Source organism: Ornithorhynchus anatinus, chromosome 3 (genome assembly GCF_004115215.2).
Source record: "Ornithorhynchus anatinus isolate Pmale09 chromosome 3, mOrnAna1.pri.v4, whole genome shotgun sequence".
NCBI lineage: Eukaryota > Metazoa > Chordata > Mammalia > Monotremata > Ornithorhynchidae > Ornithorhynchus > Ornithorhynchus anatinus.
Genome location: NC_041730.1, coordinates 29,137,362 through 29,150,009, shown reverse-complemented (window position 1 = coordinate 29,150,009; position 12,648 = coordinate 29,137,362). Strand labels below are relative to the sequence as shown.

The 12,648-nt window shown below is 44.0% G+C and overlaps 1 protein-coding gene across 3 annotated transcripts in view; it reads left to right on the top strand.

The window, feature by feature from the left end:
- The window catches only part of PRR5L (proline rich 5 like), a 75,361-nt gene that overhangs the window by 35,776 nt on the left and 26,937 nt on the right, over nucleotides 1-12,648 (top strand). For all 3 annotated transcript variants that reach the window (XM_029061139.2, XM_029061138.2, XM_007658799.3), the window contains exon 4: nucleotides 6,072-6,120. In XM_029061139.2, the coding sequence (XP_028916972.1) occupies nucleotides 6,072-6,120 (49 nt within the window). The remainder of the gene's footprint in view (nucleotides 1-6,071; nucleotides 6,121-12,648) is intronic.

The following is a 12,648-nucleotide window of genomic DNA, read 5'->3' as shown; positions in this document are numbered from 1 at the left end:
CTGTAGGGGTGAAAGAGGGAAATCCCAGATGAGTTTTCAAAGAAAGAAAATTCTAAGAACTGGGCTCTGTTCTTCAAACTCAGAACTGAAAGTCACACTCTTTCTGAGGTAGCCAAAAGAATAAAACCATAGGGGAACCCACCTAATATTTTCCATCTCATTAGTGGAGAATGTTGACCGGAGCAGGAATGACAGACTGGAAAGTGTTGGAGCAGGAGAGATTAGCAGAGTGACTCTTCTGGCTGCAGGGGATGTTCAGTTGGCCAATTTCCAGACATTTCTGCTGAAAAGAAGGTTGCTGGGAAAGCCGAATCTGCAGTCTGTAGTGTAGGGGGCTATGTGTGAACTTAAACTAAGAAAAGAATCAGGTGTCAGAGAAGGTGTGGTGCTCTCTGGCTGTTAAATAATTTTCATTTGTGGGAGCTAGAATTGTGCTCCTTTAATGGGGAGAATGTGTCCAAGAGGCAGTTAATCTCTTTCTCTTTCCTCTGTTTCCCTGTTCCCCCTCCCACCCTCCAACCATGCTTTGCTGTTTCTCACCTCTCCATCTATTTCTTATCCTCAAGACAAAGTGAGATCTTTACATTTAGTATTACCTCATACTCTGTGGTCTCTGAGCCAGGAGTGAGTGAACTATATTCTTTATTATTTCTCTCTGACCTCCCTTCCTCCTCTCTCGCCCCGCTCCAGTCTATTCTTCACTCCGCTGCCCGGCTCATCTTCCTGCAGAAACAATCTGGGCATGTCACTCCCCTTCTTAAACAACTCCAATGGTTGCCTATCAACCTCCGCTCCAAACAAAAACTCCTCAATCTAGGCTTCAAGGCTCTCCATCACCTTGCCCCTTCCTACCTCTCTTCCCTTCTCTCTTTCTACCACCCACCCCGCACGCTCCGCTCCTCTGCCGCCCACCTCCTCACTGTCCCTCGGTCTCGCCTATCCCGCCGTTGACCCCTGGGCCACGTCCTCCCGCGGTCCCGGAACGCCCTCCCTCCTCACCTCCGCCAAACTGATTCTCTTCCCCTCTTCAAAACCCTACTTAAAACTCACCTCCTCCAAGAAGCCTTCCCAGACTGAGCTCCTTTTCTCCCTCTACTCCCTCTACCACCCCCCCTTCACCTCTCCGCAGCTAAACCCTCTTTTCCCCCTTTCCCTCTGCTCCTCCCCCTCTCCCTTCCCATCCCCACAGCACTGTACTCGTCCGCTCAACTGTATATATTTCCATTACCCTATTTATTTTGTTAATGAATTGTACATTGCCTTGATTCTATTTAGTTGCCATTGTTTTTACGAGATGTTCTTCCCCTTGACTCTATTTATTGCCATTGTTCTTGTCTGTCTGTCTCCCCCGATTAGACTGTAAGCCCGTCAAACGGCAGGGACTGTCTCTATCTGTTGCCGACTTGTTCATTCCAAGCACTTAGTACAGTGCTCTGCACATAGTAAGCGCTCAATAAATACTATTGAATGAATGAATTATTAAGCCTAATGTGCCAGCATAGCCTTGTGGAAAGGGCATGCAGTTGAGAGTCAGAAGACCCAGGTTCTAGTCTTGACCCTGCTTTGTGGCCTTGGGCAAGTCACTTAACCTCTCTGGGCCTCAGTTTCCTCATCTGTATAATAGGGACCTTATCTAATAATAATCATAATGTTGGTATTTAAGTGCTTACTATGTGCTGAGCACTGTTCTAAACTCTGGGGTAGATACAGGGTAATCAGTTTATCCCACTTGAGGCTCACAGTCTTAATCCCTATTTTACAGATGAGGTAACTGGGGCACCCAGAAGTCAAGTGACTTGCCCAAAGTCACACAGCTGACAGGTGGCGGAGCTGGGATTAGAACCTATGACCTCTGACTCCTAAGCCTGTGCTTTTTCCACTGAGCCACACTGCTTCTCTCCCTACCTCTTAATTTTTGAGCCTTGTTCAGGGTGGGGTCTGTGATTGCTCTGATGATCTTGTATCCGTTCCAGCACTTGTCATATTGCCTGACATACAGGAAGTGCTTAATAAATACTGTTACCATGCTAACCATTGGGAATAGTTTATTCCCATTTTACAGATGAGGAAACTGAGATGCTGAGAAGTTGTGACTCGCCCAATGGCAGAGTCAGAAATAGAATGAGAGTTGGTTCTCTGGAATCCTAACCCATTCTTTCCATAGGGCCATGAGTGGTGAGAGACAAATTTGACAAAGCTCAGGGGGTGAGAGAGCTGGTTTGTGACACAACAGGAAATCCGTTCGTAGGTGGCCTTCTGCTATCTCTGGGGTGGTGCCTTAACAGGGCAACATGGACTCGTGAAGATGGTCGGTGAGATAGTTAATCTAAACCATTGCCCTAGTTTTTTCCCTTCTGGTCCCTCCTGGAATTTGACTGAGGCTGTGCCGCTCTCTTGCCACTTCTTTCCTCCTGACAACAACTTGTCCTGGCATCAGCTGACTCTACACAAGTTCCAAACGGTTCTCTGAACCAGTCCGGAAAACACTGGTTTGGATGATCATTAGGAGAGAATGGTAATCACTGTTCCAGAAGAACACTCCATTCTCTCTGCCTTTAGCAAATTATAATATTTTCTCCCAGAGGGAGAAGGAGGGGGCTAGGGGAAAGGCCAACCAGACTCAAACTCAGAGTTTAGTGAGAATGTATGTCATAGGTACTGTGTGTCTGAGTCTTCAACTCTCACATGTCCTGGGAGCTATAAACCACTTTAATTTGGCTGCCTTTTTTTTTATTTTTATCTCTCTCTCTTTTTCTCTATATCTCTATTTTTAAGGTTTTAATCTGAGAGGGGAGAACTGGGCAGGCAAAGATAGTCCTGTTGGTTCCTCCTTCATACCATGGCTAAAATTTACCCTTTCCTCTCCACCCAAATGCAACCACACTGATCCAAGCACTTATCATATCTAACTTTACTACTGCATCTGACTCCTTGCTGACCTCCCTGCCTCCTGTCTGACCTCACTCCAGCCCATACTTCATTTTGCTGTGTGGATCATTTTTCTACAAAAACATTCAGTCCGTGTCTCCCCACTCCTCAAAACTTCCAATAGCTGCCCCTCCACCTCCACATCCAAAAAGAAACTCCTTACCATTGGCTTTAAAGCACTCAATCAGCTCATCCCCTCTTACATTACCTCTCTGATCCCCTACTACAGTCCAGCCTAAATGCTTCACTCGTCTATCACCAGCGTGTTCACTGTGCCCTAATCTCATCTATTGCACCGCCAACTCCTTTTCCATATCCCCCCTCTGGCCTGAATCTCCCTCCCTCTCCATTTATGTCATACTACAGCTCTCATCACCTTCAAAGCCTTGTTAAGATCACAACTCCTCCGAGAAGTCTTCTCCTTCTTCTTCCCTCTCCCTCTCCCTTCTGCATCGTCTATGCGGTTGACTCTGCAACCTTTGGGCATTTGATATTTGCCCCACCTCAACCGCACAGCACTTATGTACATATCTATAAGTTACATATTACAAATTATTTATATTAATAAATATTGATTGTAAGCTAATTGTGGGCAGGGAAAATATCTACCAACTGTTGTATTGTACTCTCCCAAGTGCTTAGTACAGTGTTCTGCACACAGTAAGTGCTCAGTAAATGCCATTGATGATAATGAATAAAGCTTAGCAAGCAAGGATGATGCAGAACTTACTCTCCTCCCCTAAAGTTGGCTTTAAAAATTCTACAATGCCTCAGTGCCTTGTCATCTTAATTTTTAAATCTGAGTCCCCAGGGCCCAAAGGCATGAAAAACGGTGGGCGTATTTCTAAATGTTGATATCTAGAGAAGATATCCAGATGGTTGCAGCCATCTGAGGTGGTTGTTTTGAAATTTGTAATGAAAGTTAGTCTCCTTTTCACTCTTCTGTTGCTGTCTTTAGCATGGGCTATTTCCTGGTTATTCCTTGTAATAGGTTTGAAAAATATTTTCAGGTACTATATCCCTATAGAAAGCTTTCTCTACAGATACAGATAAAGACTAAGGGGAGTTAGGTCTTTACCTCTTACAGGGGTGAGCCATGGGATCTCCCAAGATCCTCCAGGGATTACTCCTAAAGGATCTTAAAGGATTTCAGGACCTAATAATACATGTGGTATTTGCTAAGTAACTGCAATGTGTCAAACACTGTACTAGGCACTGTGATAATCACATCAGACACAGTTACTAGTCTTATATTGGAGGGACAACAGGTATCAAAATAGCATTTTACACCGCAGTAATGTGACTGAGTGGGTATTAGAACCCAGGACATCTGATTCACAGGCCTGTGCTATTTATACTAGGCCATGCTGCTTCTCTTCCTAGGATCTAGTCTTCTTCTTAGACCCAACATATTTGTATACAAAGAAGGAATATTTTGTTTTCATCACTGAAAATCTCTCCAACCCTGTATCTGGCTGACTGATATGGCAGAATGGTTGCATTCCACCTACTATGTTGAGATTGATATGGAAATTATTACAGATAGGTGGTAGCCAGGGGAATGAAGCAGAATTAGCTCAGATAGGATTGTATTTCTCCCCATTGCATAACATAAGACTATGTTTCTCCTTATTCACTGGTCTCTATTCTCCAATACTGATAGTATTTATTAAATGTTTACTGTGTGCAGACACTAAACCAAGCACTGGGAGAGAATACGTAAGTGGGAATTAGGCACAGTCTCTGTCCCCCATGGGGCTCACAATCTAAGACTTCAAGTGGGGAGAAGGAATTGGAGATAGACAAATCAGAAATGATGAAACATTAAAGCCCAAGACAGACAAATGCACAGAGTAAAAACAAAATCAGTAAGGTGTTATGGCTACAGAGCAGAATTTCAGGCTCTTCATGGCTCAGTTCAAGGCATACCCATAGCCACAGTGACTGCTACAGCAGCCACCAGTCTTCCTTGGGTTTTGTGGAGGCCTCATGCTGTGGGTATTTTTCTCTTTCCCACTGGGTTGGTTGAAGACAGGGTGGAATGGAGCCTCCTAGATGGTACACAGGACGGCTGATGCCTGTTCCCAGGGAGGCAGTCTGGCTGGCTGTTCGTTGGAGGTTGTTAAGGGTGTACGGCCGCAACTTTTATCCCTGATGTGGTAAGCTTGGAGCATGCTGGGAGTAGGGACCTATGGTGGCAGGAGGAAAGACAGCAGTTACCATGGATGCTTTTCTTGATGGTGATGAAGGGATCTGGCCTGGCAGGGAAGCAGCAAACTGGGAGGAGGGACCTTTGGTGGTGGGAGGGAAAGCGGTAGTTACCACAGATACTTCTCTCAGACATTTTCTCCTGTATAACTCCTTAAAAAAACCACATCAGACTCAGTCTTCTTCCGTGGCTGTCCCAAATTCTACCAAAGCCAAAGTTTGGGCTGAAATACTAGCCCAGTAACCTCAAAAAACCTTCTTCCATTATTATTAATAATAATAATGGTAATGATATTTAAGTCTTTATTTCACGTTAAGCTCTGTTCTAAGCATTGGGGCAGATAGAAATTAATCAGCTTGAACACAGTTCCTGTGCCACATGGGACTCGTAGTCTAAATAGGTGGGAGAACAGGAATCGAATCCCCATTTTGCACATGAGGAAACTGAGGCCAGAGAAGTTCAGTAAGTTGCCCAAGGTCACTCAGCAGACATGTGGTGGAGCCAGGATTAGAACCCAGTTTCTCTGAATCCTGGGCTTCTGCTTTTTCCACTAGGCAATGATGCTGCCTACCATTCTTTCCTTGACCCCTAAGAGTGAAAGAAGAAAGAGATCTCTTTTTACCTTAGATCTGCTCCCATCTTAGTCTAGCTAGGTGAAACCATGATTTGGCAAGTTTTCTTTGTGAGTTCAATGCAGTGGTTCTAGCAATCAATCAGTGATATTTGTTGAGCGTTTAACACTGCACTGCACTTTGGAGAGCACTGTACTAAGCACTTAGGAGAATAGAGTGGGACAGACACATTTCCTGTCCACGAAGAGCTGAGAGTCTCAGTTTGGAGTTTTGATCAGACATATTCTGTGCCAGTCTAAATGGACTGATCTACTAAGAGGTAGTTTAACCTATGAACAATAACTATGTTTTTCTCTTTGTAGACGGTTGTTGAAGAGTGAACTTGGATCTTTCATCACAGACTACTTCCAGGTAAAATAAATGTGTGTGTGTGAGAGAGAAATATGTGCCTATACATGTATATGCAGTATATTTCAGTTAGGCATAAGACATTTAATCATGCTATTCATAGGATTAGGGATCTTGAAGGGACCTCAAGAATTTAATTCATTTTCCACTCAGGATTCCAGGTGATCTCACATCCAAGTACTAATCTGGGCAGGCCAAAATCATGTGAGATTGAATTTACTCTAGCCAGTGCTAGATTTTCTTTACAAAACAACTTAAAAGGCAGTTTGAATTTCCATGTTTGCTTCCTGGACATGCTAGAAAAAAATAGTCACTTCCAGCTCTGGAAAGAAAAACCACAGCCCCACAGAAGCCAAGAATTCAATCAGGTCACACATCTTGGTGGTATGAAATAAAACTTCTGTCCACAGAGAAACAAACATAAAGATTGGGGAAGAGATAATTAGTCACATATGTGAATCATTTTAACTACAGGGTCTTTTCTTTCTCCTCTCTCCTCTCTCTTTTCTTTCTTTCCTCACTCACCTCTTCTCCTGTCCTCCTGTCTCTCCCCCTTCTGCTTTCCCTTCTAGTCTATGGTCCCGAATAAAACTGCAAAGAAGTGGTTTTTCGGTCCATTCAGGAGAAGGTGGAAGGTCTGCTAGGCTGCCCTCCTGACCAGCAATTTAAATGAAACGGGCTTGCTGTGTGCATCAGGTATTTGAGTGTCACTTTTCTCTGATGGCAGGAAAGATTACTTCAAATATGAAACTGAAAGCTATCTTGAATTGAAGCATCCAGCAATTTTAAAAATAACTAAATGATTTTATTTCCTATTGTTATCATAACACCTGATAAAGTAATACTCATACGGCTTGAGTGAAAATTACACTCTTGTTCTGAGCGGAGCTGGTTTTCACATCATCTTGGATAAACTATTCTGTGAATCTTACTCCACTATTTCTCCTATCTTTTAATTTATTTTCATTCATTCATTCATTCATTCATTCAATAGTATTTATTGAGCGCTTACTATGTGCAGAGCACTGTACTAAGCGCTTGGGATGAACAAGTCGGCAACAGATAGAGACAGTCCCTGCCGTTTGACGGGCTTACAGTCTAATTGGGGGAGACGGACAGACAAGAACAATGGCAATAAATAGAGTCAAGGGGAAGAATATCTCGTAAAAACAATGGCAACTAAATAGAATCAAGGCGATGTACAATTCATTAACAAAATAAATAGGGTAACGAAAATATATACAGTTGAGCGGACGAGTACAGTGCTGTGGGGATGGGAAGGGAGAGGTGGAGGAGCAGAGGGAAAAGGGGAAAAAGAGGGTTTAGCTGTGGAGAGGTAAAGGGGGGATGGCAGAGGGAGTAGAGGGAGAAGAGGAGCTCAGTCTGGGAAGGCCTCTTGGAGGAGGTGAGTTTTAAGTAGGGTTTTGAAGAGGGAAAGAGAATCAGTTTGGCGGAGGTGAGGAGGGAGGGCGTTCCAGGACCGCGGGAGGACGTGACCCAGGGGTCGACGGCGGGATAGGCGAGACCGAGGGACAGTGAGGAGGTGGGCGGCAGAGGAGCGGAGCGTGCGGGGTGGGTGGTAGAAAGAGAGAAGGGAGGAGAGGTAGGAAGGGGCAAGGTGATGGAGAGCCTTGAAGCCTAGAGTGAGGAGTTTTTGTTTGGAGCGGAGGTTGATAGGCAACCACTGGAGTTGTTTAAGAAGGGGAGTGACATGCCCAGATTGTTTCTGCAGGAAGATGACCTGGGCAGCAGAGTGAAGAATAGACTGGAGCGGGGCGAGAGAGAAGGAAGGGAGGTCAGAGAGAAGGCTGACACAGTAGTCTAGCGGGATATAACGAGAGCCTGTAACAGTAAGGTAGCCGTTTGGGTGGAGAGGAAAGGGCGGATCTTGGCGATATTGTAGAGGTGAAACCGGCAGGTCTTGGTAACGGATAGGATGTGTGGGGTGAACGAGAGAGACGAGTCAAGGATGACACCGAGATTGCGGTATTTTAATGTCTGTCTTTCCCTGTATACTGAAAGGAACGTTTGGCTGGGAATCGCATCTACCAACTGTATTATGTTGTTCTTTTCCAAGTGCTTAGTACAATGTTCTGCTCACAGTAAGCATTCAATAAATGCCACTGATTGACTGATAGGGATGAGAAGATGGTTCTATTAGAGTAATATACTAGATCAGTTATTTAAATTTGAAACGCTGGGTCTGAAGAAAAATCCAGGAATTTTTTTTTTTAATTTAAAAGTAAGAATCAGCTTCACCCAGAAAGACTGTCCTTCTGGATAATACTCTAGTGGGAAAAAGCATCTGATGAGGGAGCTAAAATCACAAAAAATAGCTGGGATGAAATCCATTAAAGTGGTCAGAGAAAGTGAGCCAGCATGGTCTGGGAGGTGTAAACCAGTTATTATGGACTTTGAGCTCATCTATATTGAGATGTTGTGTCAGATCAACAGTGGACTTCTACCTCCCCTTGAGATTCAAATATAGGAGTAGGTCTGGCTTCCCTTACACAGAGCCTACAGTGGAATGCCCCTTTAGATCCAGACCACCATTGGTCCTTTCTCCCCATCCTGATCCAGATCACTTTTGGTCCTATCTCCCCTTCTGGGTCCAGACCACCTTCAGGCCTATCTCCCCTTTCTGGTATAGAAGAAAGCAGTGTGGCTCAGTAGAAAGAGCCCGGGCTTGGGAGTCAGGGGTCATGGGCTTGAATCCTGGCTCTGCCACTTGTCAGCTGTGTGACTGTGGGCAAGTCACTTAACTTCTCTGTGCCTCAGTTAACTCATCTATAAAAATGGGGATTAAGACTATGAGCTTCACGTGGGACAACCTGATTATCCTGTATCTACCCCAGCGCTTAGAACAGTGCTCTGCACATAGTAAGCGCTTAACAAATACCAACATTATAGAGGGGCTAGAGGGGCTGTGTGCCGCGTTCTACACACAGTAAGTACTTAATATATAGATTGAATGAACAGCAAAGACCACCCTCAGTCCTAATTGCTCTTTCTGGTCTAGACCCCCTTGGTTCTATCTCCCCATCCTGATCTAAACCACTTTCAGCCTATTTAATAATAATAATGTTGGTATTTGTTAAGCGCTTACTATGTGCAGAGCACTATTCTAAGCTTCATCTGGGAGAAAGTCCAACCAATTTCTCCTCCAAAAGCCTAAATTCCTCTCTCTGTCCATTACCCCTCAGTTGCTCCCTTTTATAGTCCATGTATTTCTCCATAGTTTACCTAATCTCAGAAGATTGAGTTCCTCTATCTTTCGCTTGCAAATCCTTGATCCCAGTATTCCTTTTGGTTATTTTTATAGCACTTCTCTCTGAACTCTTCCAATCTGTCTTGCTCTATGTGGAATGGAGGTGCCTATGACTGATATTATAGGAGTATGACGGGGAGGGCAAGACTTGCTGGTGGTATCGTCTCCTTCTTAGACCTGCACACACTTCAAATGGCTCTGTGTTGGCTATCTGCTCTCCCCAAACTCCCCTGTGGATCAATTTCAGTGTTTTCGAGTAGATTTTAGGTTTCTCCTGTCCATCGAATGATTAATGCCTGTGTGTTTTGGATTTTATTTCCCTAGACAAATTACAGCAGTTTGCATTTTTCCTAGCTGAGTCTCATTTCTCTGTTTGCGGTTCATATTTCCAATTACTTTTGTAGCTCTGTATTTATTTTTATATAATCTCTACCCTGCAATATGTCCCAGTCCACTCTCCTCTGCAAATTTCATTACAGTGCTGTTTATTCCTGCTTTCAATTCATTACTAAGAGCATTAAATAACAATGGGCCTAACTCCAGATTCTAAAGCCTTTACTTCCACAACAGACTAGGCTGCTGTTTACTGATACTATTTGGTTTATAGTCTTGCTACCCTAGAGGCAGGGATGCCTGGTGAATAGTGCAGTCTGCTGTGAAAAGAAGAGTCCCTTCTGCTCACATTCCCTCTTCTCCCCTCTTTGCACAGCTATAAACCAAGACTAATACTGCCTTTGTTTTAGGATGATTGTGAGGATTTGACTGCTTAATTGTTCTTTAGTGTCTTGGAAGACTAGTGCTGAATAAATACAGTGTAACAAATTAAGACCAAATTTTCTCCCTCTAGATGTCAATACAATTCTCAAAGGGAATGTTTTCTCCATTTCTCTGTAGTACAGAAATTACCTTTGCTATTAGATTGGCTTCTTAACAGTACTAAGGTCTAGAAGGAAAATTATCTAAGCTATCGACTGGCAGTGCCACTATTACCCTCCTGTAACTTGTCTCTGGAAATTTACGGAGACCCATTTTTAGCGAATGAGGAATGTGTGATAAGTACTAGGAAGTTTTTGTTGCTAGCCAGGAAAAGAGGATCTTTTTTACACTCTCCTCTCTTGAAAGAAAAAAGTGTTTTCCCTTAACATCTCAACTTTTCAAATAAGTCTTTTATGGAGCAAATGGGAATTTCTTCAGCATATCCCATCAGATTATAGTTATTAGAAACCTGTCCCTTCATTGGCCACAAATTCCAGGGTGTATATTGACAGCGTGCTTCCTACAGTTGCATCAGAGGGCCAGCAGGCAATTTGGGAATTGTCAGAGTATTTAGGAGTTTCCCTCTGGACCCACAGGCTTTTCCCACAAAGCTCAGGAACCCCAACTGCCTTCCCAGGCCACACCCAAAGCCTTAATATGTAGAAACCTCCAAGAGCTCAGCTTTCACCATCAACTGAATCATTCCATAGACTTAAAAGTCATCGCCTTTGTCCTCAAGGGGCTTACAATGAAATAAGGGAAAGAAATGGGCAGTGATTGCCAAATATACAAAAGGTAAAAGAGAAAGAGCATAGATTAACAAACGATAAAAACAAGTTAAGTGTTGAAAGAGAGAACTAAATGAGCAGATCTCTGTGGGAGTGTGAAGGGGTGCCCTGACCAGGAAGGTAGAGGTTAGTCAGGGGTGTGGCTCCTAAAGGAAGGGCAGGGCTGTGTGACCTTGGACAAGTCACTTAACATGTTCCTCAGTTAAGTCCTCTATAAAATGGAGATGCCCAACCTTTTATTTTCCCCTATGGTATTTAAGTGCCTACTATGTGCCAGGCACTGTACTAAACGCTAGGATAGATACAAGATACTCAAGTTTCCCACAGTCCATGTCCTACGTGGGGATCACAATCTTAATCTCCACTTCACAGATGAGAGAATTGAGGCACAGAGAAGTTGTGACTTGGTCAAGGACACACAGCAGACCAAGTGGTGGATCTGGGATTAGAACACAGGTTCTTCTGACTCCCAAGTCTATGCTCTATCCACTAAGTCATGCTGCTTCTCAACCTGATTAGCTCTTATCGACACCAGTGTGCAGTACAGTGCCTGGAACATAGTAAACACTGAAAAAGTACAATAAAAAAAGGGCAGGACATGATTTGATGAAATTGAGAGAGGAAGGAGCTACTCTAAAGCGTCATTGCCTGGAGGTAGCTGTGCCACGGACTCTCCACTCTGTACCTGCTATTCTAGGGTTGTGTTTCTCAGAATGTGGTTCTCATATCACTGGAGTCCTTGGGAAAACCTGAGAGCAATATTTCCCCCCAGCTGCCGACTGCAGGTGGTTTCCCTCCCCTCCAAAGGGATTTCCCCTCACAGCTTCTAATCATGCTAACCCCTGGCCCTCTCCCTGACTGCACGTGTATCCGCGTGCAGCTGCAGCTGTGCCCTCCATTCTAAATTTGGCATACTTAGGGAAGAAACTAGAACCGGCATGATGGGAACAGAAAAGAGCTTCCTTTTGTCTGTTTCCTTCTTCAAGATTGAACGTGGAGTCTTTTGACTCGCCAACAGAAGTATTTGAGTGAAGCAGAAAAGATTGAGACTAGGGAAAGGGGCCATGGAAAGAATGCACTACAGGCTTTACTGTGCCTTTTGAGAGGCTTATAGTTTCTGTGGCAAGGCAGCCTATCTCCCTCTTGGCCACTTTAATTTGTATCTCTGAGCAGAACCCAAGGATGAATAGATGCCCTTGGCCTGTTCCCTGACTTAGTGGTTGATGTAATGGCTACTCACTCTCATTTGTCCAGTTTATAAACCCTTGGCAGTGTGCTGCAAGGTCCAGACAAGTCCTTCTCAACCTAGAAACCTCCCTGGCTAGTTGGGAAAATGTCTTATCCGGAAATAGACCTTTGCTTGAGAAGAGACTATTGTCCATTGCTTAGCATGGAGGACTGATGGTTAGAAGTCCTAGGTTCTAATTTCACCTTTGGACTGTTTCATCTTGCCTCCGTATGGTTCTGCTCTCATTTCTCAAAAATAGGTTGAGGTCTTTGAGGTACTCCACACTCTAATGTGGATATTTTGAAAAGTCCAGTAGCCGTAGGTCTAGCGAATGAGTGGATTTGGAATTTCCTCTGTATGACGGGTTCCACAGTAGGAAGTACTCAGCAATCTGAGGTCTTGAACTGTTCCCATTGTCCCCTTGATAAACCGACTACAGAAGGCAGACAACTCTGTGACTGAGATTGTGTTAGAACACAAAATTCTGGGAT